General features: G+C 43.4%; 1 protein-coding gene across 3 annotated transcripts in view; it reads left to right on the forward strand.

Moving 5' to 3' along the window:
- Positions 1-17,942, forward strand: part of TTC7A (tetratricopeptide repeat domain 7A) — a 276,049-nt gene that overhangs the window by 201,997 nt on the left and 56,110 nt on the right. For all 3 annotated transcript variants that reach the window (XM_084622482.1, XM_084622481.1, XM_084622483.1), the window contains 2 exons: positions 2,562-2,696; positions 16,418-16,620. In XM_084622482.1, coding sequence (XP_084478608.1) covers positions 2,562-2,696; positions 16,418-16,620 — 338 coding nt within the window. The remainder of the gene's footprint in view (positions 1-2,561; positions 2,697-16,417; positions 16,621-17,942) is intronic.

Below are 17,942 nucleotides of genomic sequence, written 5' to 3' on the forward strand. Positions count from 1 at the left end.
ATCACGTGCTTTACTTTTATTTGAAACTACCCAACTAATACATTGTAGGGATAGAGACAGAACTATATTTTTGAAGTACAACTGAGAAACAATGTGCCTAGAAAGTCTGCTTTGAGATAGATGGATCCTTTACTAGCTTATAAGTGGGCGTTCACCTGTATGGCACAGCCTGAATCTCAACAGAATACCAAAGTTGCACTGAAATGGTGCAGTCTCCCAGATCTGTCTCAGAAGGAGATCAGGATTTCCCTAGGCTCTGGGGATGTGAATGAAACAGACTCATGTCTGCCCTGTCCATGTAATCAGAACAGGTCCATAAATCATGGAATCGGCTTTTTAAGTAACATGCTTCGAAAAAGACAGTCTTGGGAGAGAAATATATAAATGCATACTGTTTTTAAAGCACTCAGATACTGTGACAATGGTCACTAATTTAAGAATCAGGATAGATTGATTGCAGAATCAAAAACCCCGAAATAATTTGAAGCCATAATTATTACGTTACCACATTGTCATCTCTTTGGAATAAATTGGTTAGTCTCTAAGGTGCCACAAGTACTCCTTTTCTTTAGACCAGGAATGTCTTTGAAAATATGTAGGAACTTAAAGAATGCATTTAGGAAGAGATCAATTACATTTTTAAAGGTTTCAGAGTAGCAGCCGTGTTAGTCTGTATTTGCAAAAAGAAAAGGAGGACTTGTGGCACCTTAGAGACTAACAAATTTATTTGAGCATGAGCTTTCGTGAGCTACAGCTCACTTCATCACGAAAGCTTATGCTCCAATAAATGTGTTAGTCTCTAATGTGCCACAAGTCCTCCTTTTCTTTTTACATTTTTAAAGTGAGTTGTAGAGGGTGCATGCACCAAAAGCATTACAGGACTGTTTTTAAGTTTTGCTGCTTAAAATGAATGACACTCAGCAGTGAGATAATGGAACAAATATGTCCCACAGCAGTGCTAGTCTTCCAGTTGTGTGTTTGGATTATCCTCGGACATTTATGTCTCACAGGCTCTGAGTTATATAAAAGCTATGAGCCAAATCCTGCCCTGTGCTGCATAGGTGTCTTAGAAGGCAAATGGGCATAGGGAGCATCTTACTCGCCTTCCACCCAGCAACATCCACCGAGTAGGGCAGGATTCCAACTCTGTGCTCATGAGAGCACTAGACGAGGGATCAGGCTGCTGTGCCTGTTGGCACTCTGCAGCCCCAGTGGATCGTGGTCTGCTGGCAAGGGAGTGTGGCTTGGCAACATGTGTGCAGCACACTTCTGCTGGGAATGCAAGCAGTTCCTTTTAAAAAGCCAGCAGTGTATGCCTACCACAGGTTTTGTACCCATCTGTCCCCTCCATTGCCCCGAACCATCCTGGTGGAATGTCTCTAGGTAACAAAGCCTGCACTGCCCCAACCATGTGGCTCCAGCAAGCCAAGACAGGGTATAACCCTAGAATCATTGGGTCTGCAAGGTCAATACTGAACAGTGTGTTCAGGAATAATGTTGTCTGGGCAACAGCTTCTGTCAGAGCAGCTCTTTGGGGAAGTATTCTCAGCCTTAATCACATTTACCTACTTTCTTGACGTTATTTTAGAAGCTTAAAACCAAACTCTGATTTCGGATCAGGTTTATTTTTCCTCCCATTTAGTAACCTTTTCTTAGGTGATAGGCATCCTGGTACTCCGTAATATGCATGGGCACATGACCCTGCTCATGCCCGGCTCTGGAAACCTATGGGCACTCTGTCCATGCACTTCTTTAAGGAACAATGTTTGATATAGTATTCTGTTTGCAGAGATGGAAATTCTAAATGTATTATGCTTACGTAATAGTATAGGACATATTAAAGGTTAATGTAGTCAAAGCTCTGAGATTTTTCCACTGCCCAAGGTTAAAAGAAAAATCAAGCAGGTGTCTAAACCAGTGGAATGATATTGATGTTACTTGAAATTTACATGCTAGGCGAATTGTTCTAACCAAGTTTGTAATATTTTACCGAGATTTCTTATTAATAGTCCATAATTTGTAGTTTGACAGTGTCTCTGTAAATAAATCTGATTATCAGCGAGTATTTTACAATAGATTTGATTTGGGAATTCTCCTTTCCAGATGAGCAAAATATTGTTGCTTCCTTGAGGTTGCTAAGCAGACTTCTGTAAAATTACTGTCTGTGTCTCAGGGCTAGTCTGCACTGGCAAGGCCAGCGCTGGGGCACTCTCTGCACTGGCGTTTTACAGCGCTGAAACTTGCGGCTCTTGGAGGGGTGTTTTTTCACACCCCCGAGCAAGAAAGTTGCAGCGCTGCAAAATGCCAGTGTAGACCAGCCCCTAATCTGTTTGTTTGTTTTGAGCTGCAGCCCTTGAGTAATCCAGGGGTCTGAAAATTGAATTAATCTGTTACAAAGTAAAAAGCTGCAGGGTCCGAATCTCCATTCTGTTCCAACAGTTTGAAGTCATTGGAGTTACACTAGCATAAAGCTGGCACAGTGGAGGGAAGAATCAGACCACGGTCTTTCATTAGCCAAGGGAAAATGGTGGATTGTACATTCATCATTGTTTGGTTTTTAGGCTCACAGCGCGCCTCTTCTGTTGCTGCTTCACGACTGGAACAGGCCCTGTCTGAAGTAACTGTGCAGAATACTGCCCTGAGGCAAGGACCCATGCAACTCTGGACAACTCTGGAACAAATCTGGCTCCAAGCTGGTACGTCTCCGTGTTTTTGCTATTAGTCCCTATGCAGAACTTAAAAACCAGTCCAATCTTCCCTTCATATCTAAAGTTTTATCCGGTAAACCCTCACTATCCTGCACAATAAAAAGATTGCAAGATGAGGCCGCTAAATTATAGGATGTTATATTTGTGTCAAGGGCTACAGAAACTTCAAATACAGTGGAGGTAGACATCTTAAAAGTTAAAATCCATTGCATTGGTAGTTTGGCCATACCAATGATCTTCTCCCATCTCATCTGCATCATACTTATTGGAAGGGATTAAGCAGTCTGTTGTGTATGTAATCTTAAATCTGAGAGTGATCTGGGTTTATACGTTTACATACTTATATGTAAACAAAGAGCTATTGCATCTATTTGTGTGAATGGTGACATCAGTTGCATCAGTCATTTACATATCACATTCCTGGGAGTCTTAAACCCCAAATGTAGATAGAGACCTGGGATGAAATCCTAGTAAAACTCCCAATTGATTTCAGTGGAGTCAGGATTTCACCCATGGTGCCATTCATAAAGAATGAGAATCAATTAATTAATTTTTAAAAGTATTTTGCTTTTGACAGTATGTGGCCGAAAGAGGGGTTGGAGTTAGCTCAACAAATGTCTAATAGGCTTTACAACAGACCAGCCTTTGTGTTTACTGATTAAATGAAACTGCTTCTTATGAATGAGAGAACCTTTATCAAAGATTTGTTTATAAGGGCTTCTTTAAAAAGAAACTATTAAGGTTGATTGGGCATTACAGACAGAAAATATGGGTATAGTGTTAATGAATAACTGTCAACACATTTATACATATCTACAGTGGCACTATGGAGACCAAAAGTCAAACTAGTTGAATTTCAGGCTTCTTGCAGCCAAATATTTTGGATTAACACACAGGCCTGTGCTCAGGGTCCCTGATCAATTTGGGGACCCTTAGGACCGCCAGAACAATGGCCCCACCTCCTGCTCCTCCTCTACCCTCTGAGGCCCCGCCCCTGGCTAGGCCAGAAGTTGGAGCCGGGCCAGAGCCACAGAGGGAGCCCAGGTCACTGTGGGGAGCCTTGGACCCTCCTCCTGCTCCGGGTGGGAGTCTGGGGTGCCTGAGAGCAGCTCCTTGCCTGTGTCCCTGCCCACCAGGGTGTGCCACCCAGGACAGCTGGAGGGTCTGGGGGCCCAGGGGCACCGCAAGCTGGGAGTGGGCATCATGGCCCCTCCACTTTTAACAAAAGAAACCTGCCTTTGGGGTGGCTGAGAGCAGGGAGTGCCCCATCATCAGCGCTAGCCCCTGTTCAGCCAGGGCCGGCAGGCTTTGTGTGTGGCTACCGTTCCCAGCCCCGAGCTCTGCAGGTGGCAGATGAGTCCTGTTCCTGGCAGACGGAACCCAGCTCAGGGGTGGGAGTTGCAGTGTCGGGAGACAGGGAGGGGATGGACATAGTTGGGGAGGTGTTGCTCCTCCCAAACAGGGGAGGGTCACGTGCGACTGTCCCCCACCCCCAATTTCTGGGAATGCCTAGCTGCTATGCTCGGTCTGCGGCCGGGGCGGGGGAAGGGAGGGAGGTGTGGGGGAAGAAGAAGGGGGAAGAGAAGGGGAATGGGGGACGGGTGGGGGAAGAGGCAGGGGGAAGAGAAGGAGAAGGGGGATGAAGGGGGGGCAGAGGACAGTGGGGAGAGGAAGGGGGATGGGATGGGGAGAGGCAGTGTGTGTCTGAATTGCCTGAGTGGCTGCAGCTCCCTGTGCTCCGGGGGCAGCCCCACAGGTCGCCCCACAGCTGCTCCTCACCCCCATTAAGCTGTCCCCCACAGCACCAGCAGCCCAGGTATCACTCCAGGTAGGGGTGGGGAGAGCCAGTGAGTCAGGAGAACTGGCTTCAGCGCGCACACGCTGCCTCCCCCCCGACTCCCCAAATACAGCAGTCAAACTACACTTATGGAAGGGATGTACCTGCCCCTGGGGCCCCACCTCAGCTCTTGCTGACCTTTAGGCAACGTTTAAATCCATGGCTTATCCAAGCCCCGTCCCAGCAGACTCTGGCATCCTTAGTGCCCAGGCTGTCTGGCAGCTTGCTCTGCAGTGCCGCTGGTTGCTCCCAGGCACCTGCTCTCTTGCTCTGTGCTGGGCGGTGCGGGGGCTGCAGCTCCCCTGGGCTCTTCCCCCTGTGGCAGCTGAGGTGCTGAGTGCAGGGGCAGGAGTGCAGCAAGCTAATCCTGGGGGCTCCCACAGCGTCTCCCCTGTGCCTGCCTCACACAGTGCACCACTGCACAGAGCCCAATATCCCCTGGGACACCTGCCCCCAGAGCCTGGGATCCCCTCGCCCCTCTGAAGACCAGGATCTCCTGGACACATCCTCTGCAGACTAGGATCTCCTGGACAAATCCAGTCCCCAATCTGTCCCATATTAATATGTGCCTTACTAAAACAGTCCTTTTCTTCATAATAGACTACAATTTCATTAACCAAAGCAAACAACTATGGGACAGATCGATCCTAAATACCACCTCATGCTCCATAATGCAAACCATCCTCAACTCCTCAGGCACAGTGGACCTGTCTACCACTAGGGTAAACTCATCTTTGCAGGTGACAGCTTTCTTGGGGTTCAGTCCAAGACTGTGGAATGAACTCCTGCAAAAATTAAGAACTAACCCAAACCTCTCCACCTTCCCCTCCAAGTATATGAAGCAGCTTTTCAACCTTGCCTTTGCTAACAAGCACGTAAAGACATCAAACATAATAGCCCTCAGATTATATCTATGGGAACAAACCCCAAGAGGGAAAGGAATGGAGGAAAGGGAATCACAGTTGACAGATGCAAGTCATGTTGCTTTATGCAGCTTTGGAAGGTGTGCAGCTACCATATGATAAGTGTGGTATAGGAACCTTAGTAGAATGGAATTGTTACCATAAATGATTAAGTCTCTTGGAAACTTTGAAAGTACATGTTTTCATAGAATATCAGGGTTGGAAGGGACCTCAGGAGGTCATCTAGTCCAACCCCCTGTTCAAAGCAGGACCAATCCCCAATTTTTGCCCTGATCCCTAAATGGCCCCCCCAAGGATTGAACCCACAAACCTGGGTTCAGCAGGTCAATGCTCAAACCACTGAGCTATCCCTCCCCCCAGCCTATTGCCACTTCAAGGTCCCAGCACACAATCAAGTGCATACCCGTGCCTTCAGGCAGCTGGGGTTTGTCTGATTCTGGGTTTTTAATAACAAGCCTTAGTCCTTGGCGCAATAGCTTTTCTCTTAAAGGTGTCAACAGTCCTGTCAAGATATTTGTATTAATAAGCCTAAATGCTTTTTGCTGCAGGTCCTAGAAGCAGCTCCTCACCAGGGCCTCAGTTCAGCAGAATATTTGTCTTCAGGAAGGGGGCTTAAGCATGCGTTTAAAAGCAGTCCTGAAACAGGGGCCAGGCTGTGCGTCTAGTTCTTCTTGGGAACCCAGGTCCATGCTGCCCCTTTCAAAGTCTCCTTCAACAAGTTCCAACTGACTACTCCTTCTTCCAGGATAGTCAGTTTGCACTCAGGCTTTCCCTTTGGAGAGTTGATTAAACATTACTTCCCCTTCTTGGAGGAGGGGCACATGCACCCTGTTTCACATTTTCCTTTATTTTATGTTTGTACAGCAGATAATACATTGAGGGCCCAATTCTGATCTGAGTGGCCTCAGGTCACTATTACAAAACAATATAAATTAATAATAACTTTAAAAAATACTGCCCCATCCCTACACCAGAGGAAGCTGTAAGTAATCCCCCTGCTGTGCTTTGCAAATGGTATGCAGTACTTTTACTATTAAGAACCCTAGCTATGAATACCATCAGAATAGTATGAGAAGCTGGATATGAGTCAACAGTGTGCCCTTGTTGCCAGGAAGGCTAACAGCATATTGGGCTGCATAGTAGGAATGTTGCCAGCAGATCGAGGGAAGTGATTATTCCCATCTATTCGGCACTGGTAAGGCCACATCTGGATTATTTTGTCCAGTTTTGGGGCTCCCACTACAGAAGGGATGTAAACAAATTGGAGAGAGTCAAGTGGAGGGCAATGAAAATGATCAGGGGGCTGGGGCACATGACTTATGAGGAGAGGCTGAGGGAACTGGGCTTACTTAGTCTGCAGAAAAGATGAATGAGGGGGGATTTGATAGCAGCCTTCAACTACCTGAAGGGAGGTTCCAAAGAGAATGGAGCTAGGCTGTTCTCAGTGGTGGCAGATGACAGAACAAGGAGAAATGGTCTCAAGTTGCAGTGGGGGAGGTCTAGGTTGGATATTAGGAAAAACTTTTTCACTAGGATGGTGTTGAAGCCCTGGAATGGGTTACCTAGGGAGGTGGTGAAATCTCCATCCTTAGAGGTTTAGAAGGCCCGGCTTGACAAAGCCCTGGCTGGGATGATTTAGTTAGTGTTGGTCCTGCTTTGAGCGGGGGCTTGGACTAGATGACCTCCTGAGGTCTCTTCCAGCCCTAATCTTCTACGATTCTATTTGCCAGTCACTGTGGGTGTATAAACGTGTATTCTGAAAGAGGGATCTGAGAAGTTAATTTTTATAGGGCTGCTAATCCATTGCAGAAAGAAATCTGGCCTAAGGAATGTTCTCACCAGCTTTTCCCTGTTAATATCTTGTCAGTGCTCTTTTTCATCTTTTTTTGAAAACATAAAAGTGGTTATTCTGCAAAGGGAACAACTAAAAAAATTAAAGTTCAGGTTTAGGGTTGAGCCTCACCTTGAGTTTTATTGAATCCTTTCAACAAGATGGCTTTTGTGTCAGAGTGACGTGTTAACACAGAAAAGCAATGTTTTAAAACTTTCAAATATCTTTGTTCTGTAGAGCTATTTCTACTCTGAACTTTGTGGTTTTGATGCGGGCTACTAATAACTGTGTGCCTTATCTGCATACTAGCCTTTGAATACTGCAAGATCGTCTTAATAAGCAGAGCTCTGTTACTTCAACCTGTGTGGCTATATTATTTTATGCTTTTCTTTTGACTACAATGTCCACTTTGTTTGCCATTACTAGCACTCTTAATCTAACAATTAGCTTCTTGCCTAACCCAGTACTTTACCAAATATGGCTACTCACAGCAAAGTACCTCTTATAATTTGATATGGGATTGGCTAGATGCCTGCTAAACACAATCTACAAATTTTAGCAGGTAGATCTCTAGATGATTTTTTTCAGAGATACACTTAAAAAGAAATTACTAGGAGAATTATTCCACCCCCATCAGAATGTGGTGAGTTTGGGAGAGCCAGTTTCTAACTCAGTAAACATGTCAGCAATTAACCCTTTACAAATATTACAGTGAATGTGCCATAAATGTGAGGAGAGCCAATGCAGAATGGCACAGTTAGCTAATGGAAAACATCTGCTCCCTGGCCTTATCTACAGTAGAAGGTTTTTCTTCCTTCACAAAATGCTTTTAATTTTATTTATTATGGGCCAATTCCTGGGAAACAGGAGCTACGTTAGAGGAGATGGACCTTGTTCCACAAGAAAGTGTTGCGGGGCTAAGGCTTGGCATCCTCAGCCCTGACGGGCCAGGATCCACACAGCCACATCACAGATGCTACGGCAGGAAATGGAACGATGGAGGGGACAGGAAAGGGCGTGGCCTATTTTCTCCAAATATTCTTGTGTAATGCCATGCAGATCAACCAGTAGTACTCACATTAGTGCTGTTTGAACAAGTGTTTTAGATGCTTTCCCTCCTTAGTTTGCAATGACCCTAAGCCCCCTCAAACATTGCGTTGTTGCTGAAGTTGTTTAAGATTTGTAAGATTTCTTTACCAGCTTTGGTGAGATATCGAGGATCAGCCATTATCCTACAATGTGGTAGCAGCTGCTGAAGCAGTTTAAATATTTTTGTTTCAAAAAGTGCTTTGAAATTTTAGAATTGCCCATTCATTACTTGAATTCTTGAGCTTTTAAAATGCTGCAGGTTTGCTGGGTGTTCTTTCCAGTCACATAAACTAGATAAATACAAGAAGCTGGAACCTGGGAGAGGGGGAAGAAGACTTATGCTTAACATCAGAGCATTTACTACAAAGCAAGTATGCAGCTGAACAAAGATTCACAATAAGGAAGGCTGCCCCATAGTATTTACTCTCCTAGCCTGGAATGTTTAATAGGAGGTGTGGATTACATTTCATGTTGAATCTGGATGGAAGGAGCAATAATGTGAGGTGCCCTTGTTCCCTGTGAAATGTTATTGTTGAAGGAAGGAAGCCATCGTTGGTATCACTAGGTCTTCCCGTTTAGTAGACCCTGCTCCAGGCTCCTCCAGCATAGGCCAAGTGTCTGTTTAGAAAGGAGCCTGAGCTAAACTCTCAAATGCAAACACTTCTGAACCATGGGGATGGTTGGGTTCATCTCTGTCTTGCCATTACCTCCATCCAACATCTCTTGTAAACAGCCCAGAGAAACCAAAAGGACTCTTCTCCTCATAGTCAGTTCTGCACATTATGGATTTCTTTCACCTTCCTCTGAGGCATCAGATATTGGTCACTGCCAAAAGCAGGATACTGGACTTTGTGGACCAGTAATCTGATAGAAGGTGGCAAATCCTACATGCCTATACTTTTTCCAAAACCCAGCCCCTAGAAAGAAGGCAAAAGAACATTAAAATTACATAAACTAAATCTTCAGCATCCACCAGTAAAAGGCACGGTAATGGCTTGGTGCCTCGCAGATGATGGCTAAAGAGAGTTCCAGAGTTAGGGCCACACCTGAGAGGTATAGAGCACCTGCAACTCCCAGTTGGTCAGCATCTCTCAGGATCAGGGCCTTAGATGGGAATAAGGTGCACACACAAATCACTTATGAAAAAAGCAGGACATTTTCACATGCCAGCTGTGGAAAACACTCCTGATCATAGGACCTTGGGAATTGTCATACAGGATCAGACCAGTGGTACAGCTACTCCAGAGTCCTGTCTTTGACAGCAGCCACTACCAGATGCTTCAGGAGAAGGTGCAAAAAATCTTATAATTAAAAAAAAAAACAACACCCTGCCCATAGGAGAACTTTCTTCCTGCCATCAGTTAGTGTATGGCTTCTGCCCTACATCATGACAGTTTATATTCTGTGTACATTTTTACCCTGTATAATGTAACTGTGGATGTTCTTATCCATATAAATGTCTGATCTTTCTTAGAATATTTTAAGCTCTTAGCTTTAATGAAGTCTTTTAGCAGTGAGTTCAACAGGTTAATTATGTTATGATTAAAAAATAATTACTATTTAAAAGTAATTGGATGTCCCTGGCCTTAGTAGTGGATTTGGACCACTGCACTGACCCTGCTTGGGGTCTGCATCATGTGTGGACATGTGGCCCTTGACCATCCTTGCCCTGCCTCCATCCTGCCATGGAGCAGTGGTTCAATGTGGGCCAGTTATGCAGGGCCTCTCCAGGCAGACTGCCCTTGGCTGCCCCCACACAGCACGACTTTGACAGCTCTCCTGCTTTTTGGTCTTATGTGCATACAACCTCTGGTCAGTGAGTGTTCTGCGCCGTTCTGATCCACAGAGTGTGTGTGTTACAGCCCCCAGATACAGGTACATTTTTAGCTCAAACTGTAGCGACTGATGCTTTTGGCTCTGGAGGTTTCCAGTACAACCTACGATGTGTCGGCTAAAATGACGGTCATTACGTGCTCACTTAAAGGATTTGTCCCTAAGTTTAATATGGCTCTTTGGTACATTTTGCAACCGCTTTGTTTGGAATGAGCCATAGTATAGAGAAGTGGTTTCCAAACTTTTTTTTCCAAGGACCCCTTTGGCGCCTAACTGTCCTGGACCCCTTTTGTTTGCATTACTACCAGAATGCACCTGCCAGCATGGGAATGTCCCCGCCAACATGATCTCTCACGCACAGTGCGTGTGAGCTCATGCTGTGCTGAGGATGCCATTTTGAGAACAAAATGGCATCCTCCATGCAGCAAAAGTGCCAGAATACTGTTCTGGCTTATTCCAGCCCTGGCTTATGGGACAGATCATAAGAATATAAGAACGGCCATACTGGGTCAGACCAAAGGTCCATCTAGCTCAGTATCCTGTCTTCCAACAGTGACCAAGGCCAGGTGCCCCAGAGGGAATGAACAGAACAGGTAATCACCAAGTGATCCATCCCCCCTCTCCCATTCCCAGCTTCGGGCAGACGGTTCTTTTTTGAACCCTGTTATATAGTCTTGGCCTTCACAACATCCTCTGGTAAAGAGTTCCACAGTTTGACTATGTGTTGTGTGAAGAAATACTTCCTTTTGTTTGTTTTAAATCTGCTGCCTGTTAATTTCACTTGGTGACCATGCATGACCCATGGCAGGTCCCCACAGGGACTCCACATTGGCAACCATTGGTATGACAAGTGACCTGTTGTAACTCTGTGTCATTCTCTGTGACATATACACATAACTCTGTGTCATTATTATGTAACTTTTGTAAACAAAGTTGCTGAGTCATCCTTTGGGCCCTGTGTAGCCTGTGACCAAGCACCCTATTGTTTTTGAAATAAGAAATGTATGTCACTCCCTCAGATTCCATTTTACAGGTATTTTCTAGCCCTTTTCCTTGCAAAGACAGCCTTGAGAATCTAAATCAATTATCAGGGTTCAAAGAAATAAGCAGCTAGGCTCTGCTTCTGCAGCTGGCTTGGGAATACATGATGATTTCACCCTCTCCACCTTCCCAGCATATACATTTTGTATCAAATGAGTCGGTTAGGTTTAGGATGTATCCCAGAGAATCCTCTGGCTAACTTGCCCCTGAATCCTCAGCCCTGTGCATAATAATGTGATAATGGCAGACAGGATTGGTTGATGATTAAACGTTAAGGTCGTCTTACAGAAGCAAAAAGATCTCTCTTCAGGGGCAATAAAGAGACTAATCACTGATGAAAGCATAAGCAAAGAAGTGGCTCTCTCTACAAGGCCACGGGCTGTTGAGGTACCAAATGCCAACAGCTTCTGAAAACAAATGAATTCAGTGGAACAGAAAATATATGACCACATATAATTGTAGGAACTGTCATCTTCTTACAGTATGGGGAGAGGAGGTCCCCCAAGGCTTCCCCCCATGGTCATTTTACTGTGTGGTATTTGTAGCATTATTTAAGCACTGTAGTTTGCAGCGGTATTGTTTATGCAGATGATGCTTAGATCAGTATTTCAGATCCAGCTGACACACAGAATGGAATGGTGCAATCAGCTTTGGGGCAGCTGTCAGAGTTAAACATTGCATCTCCGATACCAGTGAATGTGTTCAAACTTCAGAAGGATTGAGATTTTGCTCTGGGTGGATCACATTAAGAAAGTCACTTAAAGTATCTTTTGTTCCTTTGGATAGAATTCCCATTGTTCCTACCTCTGTGAAAAGGATTCTTTGGTGACAGGGAGAATCATTCTTTATACCACTTTGAAACACGCACATGCCCCAGAATAAAGTCATAGTTTAAGGTCCAGCACTAAACTCTTAATTGCTCTTTGATGTAGAAATGGCTATTATTCTATTTAGATGAACTATTTAACAGGATGCTGTCAAAGAACTAAACAGCTAGAGAGTCTAAGGCAGAAGTTCTCAAAGTGTGGTCTGCAGAGTATTTGCTGCTGGTAGGTGGTTTGATGTTGGCGCCTTTCCTTGGTTCCAACTAAATGTAAATGAGACTGGATGCCAGCGGAAATGGCTGGAAGCAAGGAGGTGGAGCCAGCCTATTCAGGGTTGTTGCTACATAAGAAAGGCTATGTGAACTCGCCTCTCACACCAAACCCAGGATTAAGACTGGAGCGACCAGTGGAAATAGTGATTACAGAATGTTGTCAGAGGCGTCTGGAGCCACTAGCGAGAGAAGAGTGTCCACGGGAGCAGGGGAGAAAAGGGATAGGTGGCTGGGCAACATGTGCAGGGGAACAAAGGAGAGAAAGGAACAGAGCAAATGGGAAGAAGAGATTAAGGGGCCAATTCTTCACCCATTGAAGTAACTGTTCCCATTGACTTCAGTGGATGCAGGATTGGGCTTCAAAAGCAGAGGGAAAGGAGGCAGTGCAGGGTTGTTTTTTCCCTCTCAATCCACCCAGACACAGCCTTGTTAAAAATTCCTGAATTCTTCCTAATAACTGTCCATGGTAGCAGTTGCTGCTGTTGGCCCTGGGAGGTTGGTAGAAGAGGCAGTGGTTGAAATGATCTTTCTTTTACGTAGTCTCACTGTGAAGCACTCTGAGAACCCCTGGTCATTTAGCCCAGTTTAATATGGCACAACTACATTGTTCTTATTGGGCCTTTATGAGGATGATTGACATTGGAGCTGTCAAACTTATAGCTGTGCTGTGAGAAATATACTGTGTCCATACCAGTGGATATAGCCTGTTTGGAATCATAAGCTGTAAATAACACAGAAGGAAGAGTAATTCCTCAGTCCAGCAGTTTAACACTCCTGCATGACTTCATTGAAACTAAGAACCTTTCACAAGTAAGGAAATGCAGATCACATCTACCATCTTACTCTATTCACTCCATCTGAGGAGCAACCCCCTGGACTGCTTTGGGGCATGTACCTGGTGTTGCATCTTTTCCAAATAGAGCTGCCTATTAGGGGCTTGCCAGTGTACCAACAAAGTAACTAGTCAGAAATGTATGGAAAGCAAGATGATGCAAGGGAGCATGCTCTGTGATCCTATGTGTTGGACTGTGCTAATGTGGCAATACTAGGGCAATATTTAGTATAATGGTGAAGGGGTGGGAGCATTAACCAGGTAGATTAAATGACTCCTTGGTTTTTCAATTTTGATTATAAATGTATCTTTTTCATCTGTAAATAGAATGAATGACTAATAGAAGTGTAAAATAAATTTCTAGGAAACATGTAAACCTAAAATATTTCCCTTGGTATCTTTTAGTTGGCTGGGTGCTTTCCTTTCCTTACTTGCTTCTCCAACCCAAAAGCACTTCCGTTGTGCTTCTGTCAGGAAGGTCCTTATTCTTAATCGATCTGTTAGAAAAGAAAAACAAGGTACAGAGTTGGATGTTGTCCAATGTTGTTCTTTCTTCGTGGAAATTAACTTCCCACACCTTTAAATCATCTTTTGACTTTTGAGCCTGCAAAGAAATGGACTGAAGTTTAATATGTTACATTACCATACCATAAAATACAATTTGTGTATCTTACTTATATTCCAAGTTGTTTTAATAATTGTGAGTACTGCAAGGATTTACAGACACACAGGCACAGCTAAAAGGAAGAATAAGTACTCTTCACGTTGCATACTTTGTGTTACAGGCTGTAAGTAATCTCACATTCTTCCCTTCTGACCTTCATTCTTACCTTATATGGTCTGAGTTGCATTTTGTTTTGGTTGGTAGCAGAGCAACTAAGATGGTAATATGCATATGCAGTATTTCCACTGTTGTTATCCTCATTCAGGTCCCGACTGAGAAAAGTACTTAAGCATGTGCCTAACTTCAAATTATTTCTGTGGTTCTACTCAAGTGCTTTAAATTAGACACTTAAGTAGTTTATTGAATCAAGGTCTTCTAGGTGCTGGGTGCTCCTCTTCCTCCCTGCAAACCTAAAGGATGTTACTGCTGGCAACTTATTCCTAGCTGAGTGCAGGTGTTGGCCCTTAATAATTGGGGTAAAATCCTGACCCCATCGAAATCAGTGGTGAAACTCCCATTAACTTCATCCCTGGTCTTGTGCTGCTTCATACTTCTGTGCTAGCAAACAATGTATTTTTCTTCAGGCTGTGAATTGTTACTTTGCATACCCAAGTCAGCATTGTTACCATATGCACATCCTCAGCTGCCATGCAACACTTGGCAGGAAAACTATTGTTCGCTTTGGGAAGAGCAAATAAAATATTGCCTGCCCACAAAATTGGAATAACGTTCAGCATGTCCTCAGCTTAATGAGATATCTGCATCCCCTTGGAGCCTTGGGAAGGAAGTATATGCCGAGATTTTATTCTGGTTAAGCATGCAGTTTCTTTCCTGCAAATAATACACAGAACTTTTCAGAGTATATGGGCCTCTTTTAAAAAGTGAACTCCTTTTAAAAGGTGAATGTTTTGCTTATGAAAGGAGAAATATTGATAACCCTGGAGAATGGCATCATTTATCTACATACAGCTCAGGCATGGCCAACTATGTGCAAGCTTCTCCACAGTGTCCCACCCATGACCTGGAAAGACCACCCTCAGGGTTTAGATGGGAGTCAGAAATTGTATCCCTTCCTTATTTGACCACTCGGAGTCTGCTAATAAGTGCCACTTGCAATGTAGACTGAGGCCATAATCTTATTTCAGATAGGCCATGGAACAGCCTTCAGATGGCAATAACTTTTGGTTACTACCAACCTGTGATGTATTTTTGATCTGTTCACATGCAGACAGAAAGCTCCGTATCTCCTTACCAATCCCTTGAAGCATCTGTGTCATCCAACAAGCTACGGACAGTATTTTCAGACTAGGGTGTCTAAAGGTTCGACACCTAATTTTCAGAAGTGCTGAGCCTCAACAGCTCCCGTTGACTTCTCTTGTAGTTGAAGTTATTCATTGCCTCTGAAAATCTGGCCATTTAAATCGGTGTTGAAATACGGAATCAGTTGCCTCCCTTTAGCACCTGAGTTTGAAAATTTTGAACCAAGCTTTTAAAAGGCTGCAGCTTACTATAATATGGAATGAATACAGAAATGAGTCCAGCAGCCTCCACAGCTGATTAGCACAGGTAACATGATCAGGTGATAGAACAAAGAAACTGAGGCTGCTTTTCCCTGGTGGCAGTAATGAGAACTACTGTATTTGTTTTTAATATTAGAAGCTCCTATTTCAAATACATGGCTCAATGAAATCTGAATGTCCTGTTGTGAAGCCTTTTTGAGGTTTTTCAGAATATTAGGAGTTGGATTTAGTTCATAATAAATCGTGTTCCGTGTTTATATTAACAAACAAATTGTTAGTGTCAGTAAAGCGCATTAGTCTATGCTTGTTCCATTTTTTCTTTGCGAGAAAAGCATTAGTACAGTTGCTACTTGGTGAGGAAAGTAAACAGCAAAACAATCGCATTTTCAGTTAGTGACTTCATTTAAGATCTCTGTCTTCATGGCAAGTGCATTCTTGTGTTTCTTAGTAATAAATATGACATTTAATATATAATATGTTTATAATATACAGAATATAGACCTTTATAGAGAATCAGAAAACTCACTGAGAGAAATTAGTCCGTTTAACAAAAATCAGGTTTGGAGTTCCCCTTTAAATAAGGAAACTGCCCCCTCAGTTAAATGTATCCTATTACTCTGACATTGTCAAACCTCCCACCAGACAACCATGACTTCTTATTCTGCCTTCCTTCCATCTGTTTGGCAATAGCCTTACATAGCTACTAATACTGCTCTTTTAGGGCCAGATCCAGCACATATTTAGCTCCAGTTCAGAAAACATTTAAGTACATACTTAAGTCTGTCCCTTTTCAGGACAGCACTTTAAGGATGTGCTTAAAGTTTGCCAGGAATGCTTTCCTGAATTGAGACCTTTCTCTATGCTTACTGCTAAGATTAGTCTCGATTCAATGGAGCTACTCACAGTAGTAAGCACTAACCATAATAGTAAGCATTTGCAGGATCCAGACCTTCTAATTTAATGTGTTTAAGGGAGAAAGTGTAATTATTACAAGCATAAAGGTTACTGAATTATTTAAACTAATGGTAGTTTTTGTTTTGTAGCTGAACTCTTCATGGAACAACGGCATCTCGAAGAAGCAGGCTTTTGTATCCAGGAGGCAGCTAGTCTTTTCCCCACATCTCACACTGTGCTGTACATGCGTGGGAGACTTGCAGAGATGAAAGGCAGTTTGGAGGAGGCTAAGCAATTGTATGATGAGGCACTTACAGTGAATCCAGCTGGAGTGGAAATTATGCACAGCCTGGTGAGTTTTCAGGGGCTCAGCTTCATTATGGTGTTTATGCTCCTGGTTAACTGTAATAAGAGGGAAAGAGTCTGACAGCAGCAGTGGATGCCATTGTCTCTCTAATGCAGAGGGTGAGTTACTTTATTCCAAGAATCATTTGGATAGCTTGAACCTACTAATTCAGGATTGGGTTGAAAGTCTTTAACTCATCAGAACTTGTGTCAGACGTAAATATTTTAATTGCTGCAACATTGATAGTTTGGAAGTTTATTTACTGCTTTATTATCATCTTAGATGTGCTTCGTACGAAAAGCCGTGCATTTTATTAAGCAGTGCACTTACATTTGAAAATATGGTTTGAAGTGAATGTTTGCAGATACATGCAAAATGTTTATAAATCTGAACCAAAACTGAACCGAACCAAAACTGAACCAAGCTATGGTTTTAGGGTAAAATTCCCCACTTACAGCCTTGAATAGGATTTGAGTGGTGCATAGGCCCTGTGCTAGATGTCTGCACAGGATTGAATGTCACCCTTTGATTTTTTTGGAGAACTGCAAAGTGGGGATATTTTTGTTCTTCATCATCACAGAAACAAAAATGTATATATACTCGGCCTGTAGCTTTCAGCCCGTGATTCATAGAGAACTTCAAGGTGGAATTACTCTGTACTCCATGTGGCTGCTTTGTGTCTTTCTTTGTTGGCTATTTTGTGTTTCTTTAGCATAAATTCAACCATGATCAAATTCATAGGGGACTCCAAAATGGAAGTATCAAACACACAAGAGGATAAAACCAAACTGAAAAGGCAGTTGGAGAGATTAGAGCAATGGGAGCTGCAGGCAACAAGAGAGGGATATGCTAATAATGAATAATCAGTGTAAAGCCCTGGATGCACAACTAGGAAACAAACAGCTGCAGTACAGCTAATTGGGAGAAGATAACAAAGCAGCTCCCCTATCACCCCGAGTTTATATCCTTAATGTTGCTGTGATATCACTTTTTCAGATAACCATGTTCTTAGGTTGCTGCAATGAAGTTATGGGTTCTAGATTCAGGAGTAGGAGGCGGAGGGTCTTCACAATAGAATCTCTCTTGATTAATGGTCCCTAACATGAAATACATGGTCCATACTGTACTAGATCGGTCAAGCACCTGAAAGGAGACCATAGTAAGGGACAGTTTTTCTTCTGTTTAGTGTCATGAATGCAGAAAAATCAGAAATGTAGGAGCACCCATCAGTTTATAGCTATCAATAGCTTTCATTATTGTATTGTAGTTTAGGCAGGGATGGTAGCACCACCTACAATTAAGGTTTGCTAGTACTTCCTATTATAAGA

The sequence above is a fragment of the Lepidochelys olivacea genome, assembly GCF_965140295.1.
Source record: "Lepidochelys olivacea isolate rLepOli2 genome assembly, chromosome: 3".
NCBI classification, from domain to species: Eukaryota; Metazoa; Chordata; order Testudines; family Cheloniidae; genus Lepidochelys; species Lepidochelys olivacea.